Genomic DNA, 16,898 nt, shown 5'->3' with positions numbered 1-16,898 from the left:
GCTTCCCTCGCCTGTTTTTTCTTCCCACTTTGGTGGTTCCTCCGCTCCCGTCCGTGGCTGTGGCCGCCTGTGCTCGGTGTAAGTCACCCCCAGCCTGTGCCAAGGTATTAAAGCCTTTATCGTAGTCCAGGGCCTGTAATTCACAGCACAAGAACCAATAAATAGGAATGATTCAGAATCATTTAGCAGCTTCTGCTCAGGAAGAGCGAGACCAGGACCTCAATTAAGCTATTTGTAAATTGTTAATTTAAGCATTTCACTCAGATGCCTTAAATTGTTCCCTCCTGCAGTTTACAAATGGGTAAAGAGCACAGAAATATAACTGGAGCGGTGGGGAAATGCCATTTAGTTGCTGTTTTTGGCAGTGGTAATAGCACTGTAGCTAACAGAGCTTTGATTTAAATCAGAGTAAACCAGGGCTGCACTGAAAGAAGGATCAACCCCGGGAAGCAGAGGTGCCCAGGTGAGGAGGGACCTGGTGTGGGGGTGTTGAGGGTGGATCTGAGAGCTGCCAAAGTGCCAGGGAAGCCCTGGGATCTGAATCCCTGTGCAAGGGATGCTCCTTGTGTTTTGTTGGTTTGTTTTGTTTTTTTTTTTTCCTATGGCCTGTGAAATAATTGTTACACCTGGAGGAAATATATAGATTCTTTTGTTTTTTTAAAGCCAGGGGATGGTTTCCCTGCCCGTGGCAGTTTTAAGGTCCTTTCCAACCCAAACTATGTTGGGATTCTTCCTGTGATTCCGAAGCTCCGGGAGGAGGGCCCTTGTGCCCCCCAAACCCCAGCGCTGCCCCTGCCTTGGCTTTCTCTCTGTAGAGCTAAAACTGAGAGCTCCTTCCAGGGCCCAGGACCTGCATCAGCTGGTCCTGGAACGCGTCCCCTCGTGTTTCCTGTCTGGGTGGTGGATATTTTAACGCAGGGCTGGGCACTGTAATCCCCCCCCAGAGCATCGGGATGAGGCTCCGCTCCGGATGCCGGCGCGGGGAGCGGGGTTTGGCGCGTCTGTGCCGAGCGAAGTGAGCAAAGGGAGAGGGTGCTGGAGCAGGGCGGGAGCAGAAGGACTTGGTGCCGTGCCACGGCGCCGGGTGGGAGCCGGTGGGCGCCGCGGGCGCCAGCCGGGCCCCGGAGGTGTCGCTGCAGCAGCTCGGGGGGCCGGGAACGCCGTGCCAGGCACCGCTCGGGCTGGGCGGTTTTGGGGAACAAAACTCTCGCTTCCCGCTCCTCCGGGCGGGGGTTTTTTGGTTTCCTCACCAGCTGGGGAGCAAAAGCCCCGTCCCCAGAGGGTGCCGGGAACAGCTTGGGCTGCGAGCGGAGCCGGGCCCTGCTGCACCCGCTCCCGTGGGAGGCTGGCGGGGCCCTCCGGGTGCCAAATCCTCCCCTCGGCTCCACCTGCCACCGCTTGGCAGGTCCCGTCTGGGCTCGGTGACGGGCCCTGCCAGCGCTCCGGGTGTTGCCAGCCTCGGCAGATGTTCCCTCGCAGCCACGTGGCGCCGGCTCCTCTCCCGCAGATCCGCTCCTCCTCCGAGCAGGCTGAGCCATCCTCGGAGCTGCCTTGACACCTCCGGGTTTCTCGCTGGGCTCTGAGGAGATTTTGTGACTTGAGAACTTACCAGCCATCAGTTGGCTGAGTTTAATAGGAAACTGCACTTCCTGGCCCCTCAGCTGTGACATGCACCAAGCTGTGTGATGCCAGAGGGTCTTCCATGAATTTCTTTTCCTTTTCCTGATCTGGTTTCCTCCTGTCTCTGAGAGCAGCACATCCCATCCATCTGCCAGCACGGTGCCATCACCTGCCTCTGGAATGGGGAAAGGCCTTTCTGTCCACCCGGCTCTAAGCTGCCCCACGCCCCCATCGTGCCTGGGTGAGGGTCTTTTTCCCACTCGTGGCATCCCAAGGGTTGGGATAAGGGCTGGTCTGAACAGCCTGACCTGCAGTCACCGTTCCCACAGCCCCGCTGGCTGTGCCACCCTCTGGTCTGGGGCAGAGCTCATGCCTTGTTGTGGGTTTTCCTGGCACAGTGGTGGGCGCTGTTGTGTGAGGAGGGGGAATTTGGACGTGGGCACAGGCAGACCAAACCACCTGCAGCGTGGCTGAGTTCTTGCAGCACTTTCAGTGCCAGTCCATTCCTGGTTAACTCCTCCTTTCCTCTCGAGCATCCCTGGCTGCCTGGCACGGCAGATCCCTGATTCCCACCCCCCTCCCTCAGCATCCCCCTCCCCAGGAGCGGAGCGCTGGGTTTTGTCGTTGGAATGATGCACAATAGGCCCACTGTGTGCGTGTGAGGGCACCACATGTGCGAATATTGCTGTATAGACTGCGTGTGCCGCCCCAGGGGAGCAGACACAAAGCTGTGCTGTCTGTCCCAGCTCCGGGAAGGCGGCTGAATTCCCTGCTCCATGAGTGTCTCACTGTTCCGATCCCAACCGCCGCGATCGGCGCCGGGGCAGAGCCAGGGCTCATTGTGCTGGGCGCTGTACGCGGGCATTGTGAGGAGCAGCCGTGGTTCTGAAGAGTTCATAGATTAACAAGAATGTGGAGGGATTGGCTGGTGTGTGGAGGAGAGAGCTCTGCTCTTCCCAGGACCCAGCAGGGAGCGGGGCATCCTTCCCCCCCCTCCGCGGGCACATTTAGGGTGCTGGTGCTGTCTGGAAGCGGCTCCCTGGGAGCTGCTGAGAGCAAAACCGTGTCTGGGGTTGCGGGTGTAAATGGAGATCTCACCCCGATGTGTTGGAGCTGCTTTTCCCAGCCTCTCCCTGGGAATTGCCTCACGGACAGGCAGCAGCTCAGCCCGTGTGCGTGCTCGGGGGGCTCTTGTCACCACCCTCAGGTTTGAGCTGCAGGGAAGTCGTGGCTTTGGCAAAGACCAAAGTGGGAAAGCTGACCTTTGGATTTAAAAAGAGGCTTTTGCCTCTGTTACTGAGCGTATTCAGGGGGGGTCTCAGGGTGCAAGTAGTGGTGTCCCTTCCCTCTGTGACAGCAGGACCCTCCTGGGATCTGTCTGGGCCACTGTCCCCGTGGTGTTGGCAGAGCAGTGCCAGGGGCAGGTGATGCTGGTGGCACCTTGGGTGGTGCCTGGCACCCACTGTCCCTGCGGCGAGGGAGGTGGTGGAAGTGTCCTGGTGTTAATCTGGGTGCTCAGAGCCCCCTTTGGCTCCTGCCCCAGCCCTGTGGCAGCTCCACCCCCTGTGAACTGGGGGACAGGGATCAGGCATTGTTCTGCAGCTCCGCATCTGCAGGCGGGCGTTTCCAGCGGCTCTTCAACCACAATGAAGGCAATTTACCCCTCATCAGCAGAGCAATCAGAATTAAAAGGTCACCCCATCCTCCGGCCCTCCCTGCAGCGGGACTGCGGGAGTGAGCCAGGTTCCAGGGATCAGCAGGAAGGACAATTAATCCTTGCTGCCGGCAGTAACCGTGTTTGTTTTCCAGCATTTTCCTCCCATAACTCCACACTCCTCAAGCCCCCGAATCTCCACCTTCAGCTCCGAGATCCCGGTGCTGTTCCTGTGGCAGGCAGCCCAGAGCATCTTCCCTGGAGCTCCAGGTCCCGGCCAGCAGGAGGGCTGGACAATCTTCCCAGCCCTGCCACCGACCTGCTGCTTGTCCTTGATCGTGTTTCTTCACCCATTTGGTGCCCTGTGTTGACTCAAAGCTTTTTTGGAGCAACTCCTGCCTCTTGCCCACAGTGTGGGCCTGGCACTCAGGTAATATTGTCACAACATAGAAATGTGGAGGGAAGGGTACCCTTGGCCTCAAACTGAGGGAGAGAGGGGTGAAAAAAGCCCCCTCAGTGTGTTCAGGGTGCAGGAGCCAGCTCAGCTCTCTCCAGAAGGGCTCAGCAAAGAGGAGAATGAATTTTTGGGAGGGTTTGTCATGGCAGAGCGTGTCATGAATGTGCCTGTGCCAGCCGTGACTCATGGCTGCGGCTGTTGGGGAGCTTGGAAGGGCTCCAGCAGGGAGATCTGGGCTCCAGAGTTTCTCTCTTCTTGCCCTGCCACCGCTGGGCCCCGAGCCAGGAGCGCTCCTGTCCCTGCTCCACCCCTGCCTCAGTTTCCCCGTCGCAAAGTGGGGGCAAAGCCAACCTGGGGTGTCTGATTTGGGGGTTCCTCTCCCAGCTCTTCCCCCCAGGGGCTCTCTGTGCTGTGATACCAAGGCTGTGAATCCATGAGAGAGCCTTGGCTGGAGAGGGCTCTGGGAAGCTTCGGGAAGGGTCACTCTGACCCCTGCCAGACCCGTCCAGCAGCGAGGTGTGGCCTGACCCTGCTCAGGCTCTGCATCCAGCGCCGTGTCCTGGGGAGAGAGGCTCTCCTGGGAGGCAGATCCCGGTTTTCCTTCTCCTCAGCTCCCTCAGGGCCGGCGTGGGGGCAGCCATGGGGCATCCCTTGCCGACAGCACAGGACTCGGAGCATCCGTGCCCAGGGCTGGGCAGCTCGGCGACATCAGGCTCCGCTGCCTTGCACCCTCCAGGATTGCTCCTGGGCGCGCTGGGAGCACGGGAAGAGCTCCTGGAACGGCGCTGGCGCCTGTAGCAGCTCGTGCAGGGCAGGGAGGGCAGCGCCACAATCTGCCCGCGCCCCTGGCAGTGCCCGGCCCAGTGCTGGCTCCTGGCTGCCCGCCCATGTGATGTGTTTGAGGGGGCACGCTGACATTTCCAGGGGATGGGGAGAAAAAAAAAAAATACCCAGGGACCCACGGGGAGCTCTGAGGCAGAGAGGAGAGTGGGAATCGTCCGCGCCGAGCGGAGGGATAAACCCGGGAACGGGGAGGGGAAAGTTGCCGGGGCAGGGAGAGGATGTGAGGGGAAGCGCCGGCTCGGAGCCGGGAGGGAGAGGATGCGATGGGCGCTGGCAGAGGAATGGTGGCAGGGAGCGATGACGGCCATGGAGACGGCCCTGGGAGCCCCTCGCTAGGGCAGCGACAGGAGGGGGCATCGCTCGGGAGCTCCGGCTCCCGCCCGGCATCGCTGCGGCTCCGCTCCCCGGCGCGGAGGATCCGGCTGTGGATGTGAGGTGACAGTCGCCGCACGGCTGAGCGCCGAGCGAGGTCGGAGCCGTGAGATAAGGTCGGTAGCAACCCACCCACTGCTCACTTGGGCTGCGTGCGTGTTTAATAACGACCCGATCCCGTATTTAATTAACATAAACAGCCAACGCAACCCCGAGCCGTCTCCCCGGATCCGACTTGACGGGAGACGCCGCCGCCGCGTTGCTTTTAAATGCCAAGTGATTAGTAGAACCGTCTTCGGTTTGCTCCCAACATATGCCATAAAGCTGCATGTGTTTGTCGCACAGATTTCGGAGCCGTGCTCCCAGCGCCTCCTGGTTCCTCCTGGGTGCCGACCATGCTGCCTTGCTGGGCACGGCAGCCCCCCGGTGCTGCCCCCCGGGCCGTGCCGAGGCTGCGGGAGCCGCGGAGACCCTCCGAGCCTGGGGACTACCGGCTCGCTGCCCTGCTCCTGGGTATGGACTGGTGCAGGGCGGGGGGGGAATGTGGATGTGGGAGGGCTGCAGGCTCTGGATGCTCCGAGGGGTGGGTGCTGGTCCCAGCCCCTCGCAGCGGGGGCTCTGCCCCAGGAGGGGTTGGGTGGCGTGGGATGAGGGATGATTGCAGCCCCTCACAGGCAGGCCCTGCCCCAGGAGGGGATGGATGGCCTGGAGTGGGGGTGATCCCAGCCCCACAAAGGTGGACTCTGCTCTGGGAGGGCATGGGTGGTGTGGGCTGGGTGATGATCCCAGCCCCACACGGGCGGTCCCTGCCCTGGGGAGGGCACAGATAGCCCAGCCTGGGGAGGGTCTCAGCCCCTTGCAGGTGGGCTTTGCTGCAGGAGGGGATGGACGGCGTGGGGAAGGATCTTGGCCCCACACAGGTGGGCTCTGCCCCCGGAGGGGCTGATGGAGAGGGCTGGACTGGGCTGGGCTGGCTGCCCAGTGCTGGTGGGAGGAGGAGGCAGGGCTGAGGCAGCTGCTGCTGCCCTCCTTTTGCTTGACTAAACCTCACTGCCTGGACAGCTTCTGACTGGCGCTGGTGGGAGGGCTGCAGGCTGGACGGGCTGTGGTTTTCCCTCCAATGTGCCCCAGCAGGGCAGGAGGGTTTGCTCAGCGCCGGCGGGCAGGGGTGGCACCTGCCCCTGGAGCAGCGCAGTGGCCTTGTCCTCACGTCACCTACAGCATCCCACCCCAAGGTGGGATGTGGTAGCAGGCAGGGAGCCCTGTGAGGACTGGGCAGCTCAGTGTCCTCGTGCCCTGCAGACAGGGGGGACGTGTCACATGTCCCCACAGCATCCCTGTCCCATGGTCTGTGCACGCTGATCAGGCTGACAGTGAGGCCCTGCTGGATTCTACCCCGTGTTTTCCATTCCTCACTGTGTTTTCCTGTGTCTGAGAGGCTTTAGACGTGGATCTGAGATATTTTTTTCCCAGCATTTCTGATTTTTTAACTAGCTGTGACTAACCAGGCTGGCACGGCAGGCTGTGACCAACCACCAACGTGCTACCTGTGCGCTTATAAATAGGGTCTGTTCTGCACACCCCCGTTTGGAGCGTTCCTGGGCTCCTGAGCCCCTCTGCGACACCAGCCCAGCTTTTCCCAGCCTCTCCCCCGCTGCTGCCAGAGCCCAACATCCCCCAGCTCCTGGCAGGAGTCTCCCAGAGAGGCAGTGCCCCCCGGTTCCTGCCCGGAGGCTGCGGGGACGGGGCTCGGTGCCGTGGCTGGACCTGCTGAGCTCCAGGATGTGGCTCCAAGCACATCGTGGTGGTGGCAGTGCCTTTGAAAGGGTTGGGTCCCTCATGCCAAGGCAGAGATGGGCCAAGTGCTGTGCTGGGCTGTGTGGCGTGGCTGTCCCTGCCCTGGGCCCCGGCGCTCCGAGCCAGGAAAAATCCCCTTCCCATGAGCACTTCCTCATGGAGCTGAGCTCTCTGGGGACTCCAGACTGTGGGGCAAGGGCTGGAAACGCCAGGGTTTTGGCTCAGATTCTTCCCTTAGTGGCTTCCTTGGGATGCTGGAGGGGTGGTCCCTTCCCTGGGCTCCGTCAGCCGGATTTGCTCCGACGTGGCTCGTGGTGGGAGCTGCTGTCAGGAGGCTCCGGCCTCCCGCCGGCGAGTGTGTGGTGAGCATGACTGCACTGATGGCAGGAGATGAGGGCACTGATCAGCTGCCTGGGAAAACTGCACCGAGTGCATCCAGAGGAGCCGCAGGGCAGGCTCTGGCAGGAGTGTCCCCCTCTGCCCTCTGCCTGCCCTGCCACGGGGGGTCTGCACCCCCTCCCTCAACCTTCCTGCCCGTGGACTTGTTGAGGCTTGATCAGATGCTAGGAAAAAATTCTCTAACGTAAGGGTGGGCAGGCCCTGGCACAGGTTGCCCAGAGAAGCTGTGGCTGCCCCTGGATCCCTGGAAGATCAACCTGGGCTAGTGGAAGGTGTCCCTGTGCCTCTCTGCCCTCCCTCCCCTGCTCTGGGTGAAGAGGAACCATCGATTTGGTGTCTTGAGGGGGCAGTTTATCCCCTTCCTGATGCCTGACAGATTGGAATTGATTTCCAGAGCAATTTGCCTGAACTGCTCAAGGTGGGAGCGCTGGGGATGTGGACTGTGACCATCTCCTGTGGTGGGGATGGTGGTGTCCCTGGGGCTGATCCCAAAGTGTGGCACTGGTCGGTGCTAGGAATCCTCCTGGGAGACCTGCAGGGCAGGGTGGGGTCTCTGAGCACCAAAATTCCACCCCCTTCCAGGGGAAGGGGGGATGGAGACGGCAACTCTGGGGTTCTGGGTGTCCAGCTCCTGCTGCTGCCTTGGGCTCATCCCAAAGGCTTCTCCCACCAGGCTGAGGATCAGGGGGGACCTGGCTCACAGGGAGACTTGGCTGTGCTTCACCACACGACTGCGGGTGAGTCAGTGCCCCACGTCCACACACGCCCTGCAGGGAGGCAGCCACACGACAGCGGGAGCCAGCAGGGGCTGCCAAAATCCCGGGAAAGCTCCTGGTCCCTCTGGGACGTGTTCAGTGCTGACGGTGATTCCCCTCTGCTCCCACCCTGGGTTTGACCCCCTCCCCTCTCAGCACCCCCCCCTGCAGCTGCACCCGTGCTCTCTGCATGTGCCTCCCTCCGCTGCCTCAGCTTCCCTCTCCTTTCCAGGGTCCAGGGGGACCCCCGGGCTTGGAGCTGGTGCCACCTAGGCTATTCCCATCCCATTCCATTCCATTCCATCCCGTGCCAGGCCATGCCAAGCCCCGGCTGTGCCTCTCAGGATCACGGCAGCAGCGTGGGTGGGAGCTGAGCCCACAGCGTGGCCCGTGCTGGAGCCGTGATGAGCCTGGCCCCGGCCACCCTCCCCTCTCCTTTATTTTTATCTGGCTGTTGGCACCTCCCCAGCCGCTGTGCCTTCCCTGCCAGCTGAGGATGCTGCCGCCTCTTGCCAGGGCACGCAGGGCTCCGTCCCGCTCCGGTCCCTGTGCTCAGAGGGTGCCGCCAGCTCGGCCTCCTGCCAGGGGTCTGGGAGGAAGCTGATGGCAGCGGGAAGGTTTTCCTCAGCCGTCCTTCCCACGCCGTCTCTCCTCCTGTCCCGCTTGTTTTCCCTTGGGCTGACTGAGGGCAGCTCCTTCCCTCGTTCCGAGCTCCGAGCGAGCATCCAGGTGTGCCGGCCCTTCCCTTGGCACTGCCATCCCCGGGAGGGGGGAGGTGAACTCGTCCCCCGTCTCCATGTGCAGGCATGGGCGCGATAACACCCGGCGAGGTGGGAAGTGGCTGCTGCTTTTTCCAGGGCCGGCCAGATGGGACTTCTCCTTCGGTTTGGGTTTTGACAAATGACATGCGAGTTTATCCGGTGGTTTCTGCACTTCCAAAGGGAAGGAGCTGCCTGTCAGGGCAGCGCCGTGGAGAGGTGCCAGCTGGACTTCTCCGAGCTCCAGCTGGGAGCAGCCGGTGTGCACCGGGACACGGAGTGGCTCTGGACTCCTCGTCCCTTGTGCAGCTCCAGCGGCAGCAGGGCTGGGATTGGTGGGATGCACGGAGGGTGCAGGCAGCATTCAGGGCACGTAGATGCTGGGAACAGGCGGGATCACACCCGGAACTGCCACCGTGCTCGGGCACTGTGCCCCTGCCCTTGCCCAGAAGCCAAGTGGCATCCTGGCTCCGGGGCCGTGGGGTCTGCGCTAACCCAGCTGGGAAGTTCCTGAGGAAACAGTCGGGGTGTGTTTTATTTTCCTTGGTTCCACTTGAATTCGGGAGTGAAAGGCACAGCGGGGAGCCCGCTGCCTGCTGCTGAGCCCAGGCAGAGCCGTGGGATCCTCAGGGATGGGGAGAGGAGATGGGAGAGTCACTGCTCCACCATCCCATGGGGCTGCTGGGCACGGGGGAGATTTGTCCTGGGATGGGTGTTAACGGTTCCTTATGCGTGGTCTTGGAATCACCTGGGTTTTCCCAGGAGGTTTGGTGGAGGGTGCCCATCAGCCCAGGAGCAAGAGGATGGTGGGAAAGCTTCAGCCCTGTCGCCTTCAGCTTTCACTCCCATGCTGGGGTGGACCCTGGGTATGTCCAGCTCCTGGCATTCCCGTGGGACAGGGGGCATCCACAGCTCGTGGGCTCGACCAAAACCAGGGGTTTTGTTCTCTGAGGGTTGATTTTTAAGTGACCGGGTCTGGTGGTGGCCGGACCCGCTCGGCACATGGCAGTGACACGGGTGGAGGGCACTTGTGTGTCCCCTGGTGTGTGGGCTGCCTCATCCCTGCTCCTGGGCACGGCTTCAGTTGGATAACCACGGGCAGCTGGGCAGCTCCCAGCACTCTTTGGATGTGGCTGTGAGGGTGAGCCTGGGGCAGGGCCTAGAGGGCACTTGACCGTCCCAAAATGAGTGCAGACAGAGCATGGCTGAGCCAGGGACAGGGACAGCAGTGCCTCAGAAGGTGCCTCCGAGCAACCTCATCTAGTGGCAGGTCCCTGCCCACGGCAGGGTTTGGAACTTTAAGGTGCCTTCCAAAGCAAACCATTCCAGCATTCTGTGATTTTATCCCCTCGAGTCCCGGCTCGGGAAGGGGTGGGCATTTCTGCAGCGCAACATGAGTTAAGCGCAGCGGCACGGGGAGCCTCTCAGGCTCTCCCTGCGCTTCCCATCCACCCCTCCCATCCCCGGGAGCCTGGCTGTGGTGTGGCAAGGAAGGGGTTAGTGCCGAGCAGGGCTCTGGGTGCTGGGCAGCCTCCGTGGGTGCTGAGCAGGCAGCGCTGGCAGTGCGGCAGTGCAGCCTTTGGGAGGAAGCAAGTGCATCCCGCTCTTCCGGCTGCCTTAATGGCCGGGTGCGGGGGAGCCGCATCGCTCCGAGGGGCTTCCATTCTCTCGCCTGCCTCTCTCCCCAAATGCACTCTCCGCTCCCCCTCCCCTCGCCCCTTTTTGTGCGAACGCTCTCTCGGCCGATTTTTCACGCTCCGCTAACTGCCGGCGCTTCCGCGACCCGCGTGAGCTTTGCTGCCTCATGAAGATTTATGAAACTGCAGTAATAAACTGTGTTTGAGAGAGATTCTTTTGATGATAAAGCCCTGCCAGGCTGCTGGCGGGGGGACCCGAGCGCTCCGCGCCGCCGAGCCCGCAGCCGCTCCGGCCCGGCGCGGCTCCCGCGGGGCAGCGCCCGCAGCGCCGGGAAGGCTTTTGGGGGCCTTTCCCACCCTGAAGAGCATCACCTAAAGTGTGGTCAGGCTCTGGTGAGCCCGGTGCCTCTGTTCTCCTGGGAAGCAGGCGATGGCCGGACCCTGCTAGCGGCGCGGGGCTGTGCCCCGGCGCAGGTGACACCTCTTGCTGGCAGGTGAGGAAGATGGATGGATGAATCGGCAAAGAGAACCGCGTTCCCTTAACCTCCCGCTGCTCGGAGAGGGGCTGGCCAGGATTTACCGTGGGATTTTGGCTGTCGTGGGAGCCCTGCGCTCGGCCAAGGAGCCGCCTGCAGCCCCCGCGGAGCCCCGGGGGGCTGCTGTGCCCATCCCGCCGGAGCAGCTTCCCGGCCGCCGTGGGAGCCGAGCTGCGCCCGCGGGTAAGCAATGGGACGGTCCCCTGGGGGGGGACACATCCCACAGGGATGCCCTGCTGGGCTGGGCTGGGGCACTGCCGAGGTGGGCACCCTGTGCAGGCTCCGGCCACCCGCTCTCCCACCCCAGTGACCTACTTGGAAGCAGCCTCGGGAAGCACTTTCCAGGGATGTGCTGCTGCTGCTGCTGCTGCTGCTGCTGTCGTGGGCAGCCCGTGTGTGGGTACCACTGCTCAGGCATCCCTGCGCCCTGGGGAGGAGGAGAAACAACTTTGTGGGGGGATTTTGGAATTGTCCCCGTGGGGTGAGTCCACGAGGGAAGGATTAGCACCCTTTTCTCATGGCTAGTGCCGGGGAATCACAGCTGCGAGTGTTTTAAGGTCCCTTTCCCAAAGAGCCACCCCCGTATCCCGGCTGGTGGTTGTTTCCTTGTCCGACCGTCCCTGCCCGCTCCGGGTGGGATATCCGGTGGGAGAAGGTGGCTGGCATGAGGACAGTACATGAGGACAGTACACGTGTCTGCGGTGGCTTCCCCTCCTCTTGCCTTGGAGGGGTTCTGGGATCACGGGGTTCATGGTGTCGGGGCTGGCTCTCCCTGCTTGGTGCTGGGGATGGATGCGGGAGCGGATGCGGCGCAGCCGGGGGTGGAAGAGCCCCCGAGGGGCTCCAGCTTCGCCCTGACCCCTGTGCAGCTTGTACAGGGCTTTCCAAATCATCCTTTTTAGCAGTCGGCAGAGGAACAGCGAGAGCTGGTGCGTTCCACTCCCGGAGCATGTAATTAGGGAGCGGGGAGCTGCATGCTGATCATGGCTCGGCAGCAGGAGGAGGAGGGCGGGAAGGAGCTGGAAATGCGGCCTCATCCCTGGGCTGCTCAACCCAGGGCTGGTGGAGGCACCTGGGAGGTGGTTGCAGGGAACAAGCCCCTCTCACACCCCCCAGATCCCCGTCCCTGCATCTTCCCCCGGCTCGAGGCCTCCTCGAGCCGCTCTCCCCAGCGAGGGAGAGGAGTTGCAGCTCCTTCCTCCCAGCCCTGTCACTGCTGCAGCTGGAGCTGTCAGGGTGGCCCTTCATCCGTCCCTCTTTCCCAGCCTTCCTGGATGCATCATTCCGATGGGATGGGACGAGGATGGGAGTCCCTGTGGTGCTCAGGATCCGGCTCTGCCGAGGGGCTGGTTTGGTGGGGGTGGGGGTCGCCGGTGCTGGGGGTCCCACTGCCCCAAACTGAGCTGAGAACACCCTGGCTGCTCCCAGGGGTGCTCCAGGGCACTGCCAGCGCCGGGGCTGGGCTGGGTGTTGGGTGTTTGCCCCCCAAACACGTCTCTGCTGCTCTGTGGTCACAGAACAAGTCTTTGAGTGACTGGACGAGAGGGGGAAAGAGTTTTGTACCTGATATCAGCAACCCCCAGGGAGGAAAATGCGTTGGGGGGCTCTTACATGAGGGGAGAATGAGCAAGCAGCTCCTGGGTCTGGGTTGGGGTGTTCAGGACAAATTCCTCCACCTGTGTTTCCCGTCAGTGCCGGGTTTGGCAGTGGCTCCGCAGCCGGTGGGACCCCAGGGTGATACCCTCACCCCTCTCTCCCTGCTACCAGCAGCGGGATCGAGGTATCCCCTCTACCATCTCCCTGTGCTGCTTTCCCTGGGGGAACTCGGGATGTTTTGGGTGCTGTGGATGTGCCCCTGTGACCCTCCCTGTGACACGGGGACCCGGCGGGGCGAGCTGGGGAGGGACGGGAGCTGCAGCTCTTCCCCTGTCTCCTGGGAAAGGGGGTGACAGCCCGGCCAAGGTCGTGTTCGGTGACAGGACGGCAGCTGGACGGGTTGATTTTTGGAGGAGGAAATGGGAATCAGGCTTTGGGATGTCCCCGTGGCATTTGCCGAGCACGTGATGTCCCCGCTTGGCTCGTAGCAAAGCCCCCTGCACGACCTTGAGCGGAGGAATTGTGTCCGTAGCACACGCTGGAGTCCCATCCTGCATTAATAACACCCATACAGAGCTAATATGTTGGGCTGATAAATAATTAAGGGAGAAGGAAAAAACCCTCTATGGTTTGCTTAACAGGAGCTCGGGAAGGAAGGGAGTGGGGCGGGGGGGAAAAAGGACGAGGAGGGAGATGAATAATGGATCAAGGTTAAAAAGGGGAGCGAAAGGGGAGCCTGAGCCCACTGGAGCCCTGCAGCACACGCTGCCAGACCGGTTAGAGGTGGCAAAGACAGCTCGTGGCCTCAGAGCAGGCACAGCAGCAGCTGGGACCAGCCCAGGGCTGGGTGACACCGGCTCTGATGACATGAGACCGCTCAACAGTGGCTTTTGGAGTGGGGGAGGGTGCCCTGGAGCTGCCCTGCAGCGGGCAGGGGGCTGGGCAGGGGCTGAGGGCTGCGGGGTGGCCTCGTCCCGCAGTCGCTGAGGAGGTGCCAAGCGCTGGCAGCGTGTGGGGACTTCCAGGCATTCAGCACCACTGAGCTTCCCTGGAAATCAGAGTCACAGCGTGCAGGGAATGAATTATTAGCAAAAGGGACAAGTCCCTTTTGCCTCGCTGCACGTGTGACCCCCTGCCTGCCCCTCTGCCGCCTCCCTGCCTGCCCCTCTGCCCCCTCCCTGCCTGCCCCCCTGCCCGGGATGGGCTGAGCTCCAGGAGAGGGCTGGGATGGGGCTGAGCATCCCTGCAATGCCGGCTTTGGTGCCGTGGGCTGGGCTGGTCTCCGGGAGAAGCAGCTGCAGGACAGGGGGCTGAGCTCTCTGATGGGGTCTCTGGCAGGACATGGGGGGGCCTGGCCCCCCCTGGCACAGTGCCCACCCTGATGGGCAGACACGAACCTCCCCTCCCTCTCCCCCAGCCTGATTTAATTTTCTTTTTGGTTTGTCCTGTGTCGTGTCCTCTGTCTGTGTGTGCCTCGGAGCAGTGCTCAGTACCCGTGTCTTGTCTGTGCTGTTTTATTCCTGTTTCGGTCTGAACTCTGTGGTTTTGGTGGCATCCCAGCCCTTACATCCCCCCCTCTGCCCCAGCCCCTCCACCCTCCTTGCCCCCTGCCCCTCCTGCCACCGCCAGCCCCGTGTCCCGGAGCGGGGACACCGCTGCCACCGCAGAGGGACAAACCCCTCACCCCCTCCCCGTGCACCCCCCCTGAGGGGCGACCCCGCTCCCAGCCATCACCCTTAGCCTAAACAAACCCTCCCCGCCCCCAAATCCGCACCCCGTGGCAGGGGGGGCCGGCCCTGACCCCGCTGTGCTCTGCCCACCCCGCGCAGATCCCGAAAGGACGAGCAGCCACATGATCTCCGCCGACGATGCCGAGTACCCGCGCGAGTACCGGACCCTGGGCAACGGCACCCGGCGCTTCTCCAACGTAGGGCTGGTGCACACCTCGGAGCGCCGGCACACCGTCATCGCCGCCCAGAGCCTGGAGGCCCTCACCGGCCTCCAGAAGACGGAGATGGAGCGCAAGAGGGACGCCTTCATGGACCACCTGAAGAGCAAGTACCCGCAGCACGCGCTGGCGCTGCGGGGGCAGCAGGAGAGGATGCGCGACCAGGTAAGGGGCGGCCCCTCGGGGCACGGGGTGGGGGGCACGGGGAAACCTTTGGGGGTGTCTCTGGAGGGGAAGGGGCTCGTGGGGGGGTTTGGATGGTGCATGGAATGGGGGCGTGGGGTGGTTGTAGCAGCGCTCAGGGACGAGGGGGAGCATCCCCCAGAGGTGTGAGGATGAGCACCCCCCAGGTGTGAGGATGAGCACCCCCCAGGTGTGAGGAAGAGCATCCTCCATCCCCTCTCTTCCCAGGATTTATCCTGCAGGCCCCAACTTTCAGAGGCCGTGAGAGGCTGTGGCTCTGCCCCAGCACACGTGGGATGTGGATGGGTGAGGTGTGCTGGGGGTTGGCACCGTGCCCGTGCCAGGACAGCCTCTGGTTGTGTTCCCCAGGGACCAGCTGGTCCTCGGAGCAGGTGACACGTCTGGGAGCCCTTCTGAAAGCAGCAGAGCCCGAGGGATGAACTGTCCCTAGGGCTGGGCAGCAGCTGGGGGTGCTGGGGAGCCCAAATCCCCCTTGCCTGGGTAGCAGTGATGCTGTTGGGTGATAAATCCCCACCTAAACCAGGCCCCTGGGAGGGTGAACTCGGAGCATCCAGAGGGAGTGGCTGAGAGGAAACCTCAGATCATCTCCAGTAGACCCCGAGGGAGGGAGGCGACGGCTCCCAGACCTGGCACAGCGGAAAGAAATCCAGCTGTGTCAGGAAAATCAGCAGCAGCCGCGGCCTGGCTGCCTCCTCGGAGCTGTCACCTGCCTGCCACTGTCCCCCACACCCCCAAACAGCCAGACTTTGGCTGAGGGACGATTATTGATCAGCCACACACAGGGCACAGTCCATTTCTGCCTCTTATGAGGTGGGCCAGGGATGTTTCCAGGCACAGAGTGGTACTTCCCACTCAATAAATAGGATTTTTTTTTCCCACCCTATTATTACAGCAGTTTAAGGACTTTTCCTTTTTTTTTAAATAAGCGGCAGCTACGAAAAAAAATCCAGCTTGTGTTGGCTCAGGGCCTGATAAGCTGCAGAGGATTTTTATAAGGTGAAAGAAAGATGATCTGGATTCTGGAATTATCTGCTTTATTTCTGAACCAGTGGGATGGTGGGGGGTGTCTGGGCATCCATTGGCTCTGGGTAAACCCAGCCAGGATTTTTGGGTCCCATCACTCCCCACCACAAGCATCAACTATTTGCAGCAGGTGCAGAAATCAGAAACCCCCCCAAATCCTACAAAATCCTATTTTTCTTCTTTTTTTTTTTTTGACTCTCTTTTTTCCCTTTTTTTCTTCATTCCCCCCCTCCCCCCCTGGCAGTAAATAATAATAACAGGGAGAAATGAGCCTAGAAACCCTGGAAACCTCAGGTGCCAACCTTTAAATGACATTGGGATACAGCACTGGGTCTGCCTGAAACGTCTGAAACTTGCTTTGCTATTCCAGAGGAGCCTGGAAGGCGTTTCAGATCCCAGGCTTTGCTGTTTTATTGGCATATTTTTTAAGACAAAATTACATATAAGAGAGTTTGTAACATCAGAGGTGAACAGCAACATTCCACAAATGTCAACATCCCTTTCAGGCTGGCAGAGCCTGCAGCAAAAAGCCCTTTGGATTCGTGCACAGGAATGGGAAAAAAGGGAGAGAAATGCTCCTTTTAATCTTGTGTGTTTAAAACAGAGCAGGGGAAAAGGAAAAAAAAAAAAATCCAGGGAAATAGTTGTACCAACACCCATCAGACTGGGGGCAAATCCGAGGGGGCAGCCTGGTGGTTTAAAATCCAGATGGGAGAAGGTGTTGAATGGGAATATTAATGATAAAGAGAGGAATGGGGATGGGATGGGGATGAGGGGCTGCTGGAGCATTGTTGGCTGTGGGAACTGAGGGAACTGGCGGGAAAATCCTGCCCTGGGAAGGGTAAATCCAGCAGGAGGGGGATGGAAGTAGATGGTCTTTAAGGTCCCTTCCAACCCACGCTGTTCTGTGATTCCGTGGCTGATGCTCTGGGAGATGGGATCCGTCCATTCCTGGTGCCTGATGTTGGGTGGATAGAGAGTTAGGAACTGCTGGAAAAATAAGGAATAGTTTGGAAAATAATATTATGGGCCCACCCCTGGTTCTGATATTGCTGTTGCTTCTGGAAGTGCTTTTCCCATGCGGGGGGAAATCCAGGACCCAGGAACGTGTGGCTTTATGCAGATGGATTATAAATCCCAGGAAAAAAAAAAAAAGGGATTACAGCCCCATCTCTTGTCTGTAACCTGTTAAAAGCTGTGTTGTGATTAGACCTCATCCTCTGGGAGCCCTGCAGGGTGGGGTTGAGCCCCTGGGGCTGAGCTGGAGCCGAGGTGTCCCTCGCTCTGCTCCCAGAAAAA

General features: G+C 61.1%; 1 protein-coding gene across 1 annotated transcript in view; it reads left to right on the top strand.

Moving 5' to 3' along the window:
- Positions 1-10,233: 10,233 nt before the first annotated feature.
- The window catches only part of LOC114071284 (SRC kinase signaling inhibitor 1-like), a gene marked incomplete at its 3' end in the record, with an annotated part of 15,909 nt that continues 9,244 nt past the window's right edge, over positions 10,234-16,898 (top strand). The window contains exons 1-2 of the mRNA XM_027909076.1: positions 10,234-11,011; positions 14,254-14,537. Coding sequence (XP_027764877.1) covers positions 10,804-11,011; positions 14,254-14,537 — 492 coding nt within the window. The remainder of the gene's footprint in view (positions 11,012-14,253; positions 14,538-16,898) is intronic.

Source organism: Empidonax traillii, unplaced genomic scaffold (genome assembly GCF_003031625.1).
Source record: "Empidonax traillii isolate 1590-97213 ecotype Southwest subspecies unplaced genomic scaffold, ASM303162v1 scaffold1939:size48149, whole genome shotgun sequence".
Lineage (NCBI taxonomy): Eukaryota > Metazoa > Chordata > Aves > Passeriformes > Tyrannidae > Empidonax > Empidonax traillii.
This window is presented reverse-complemented; position numbering and strand designations above follow the sequence as displayed.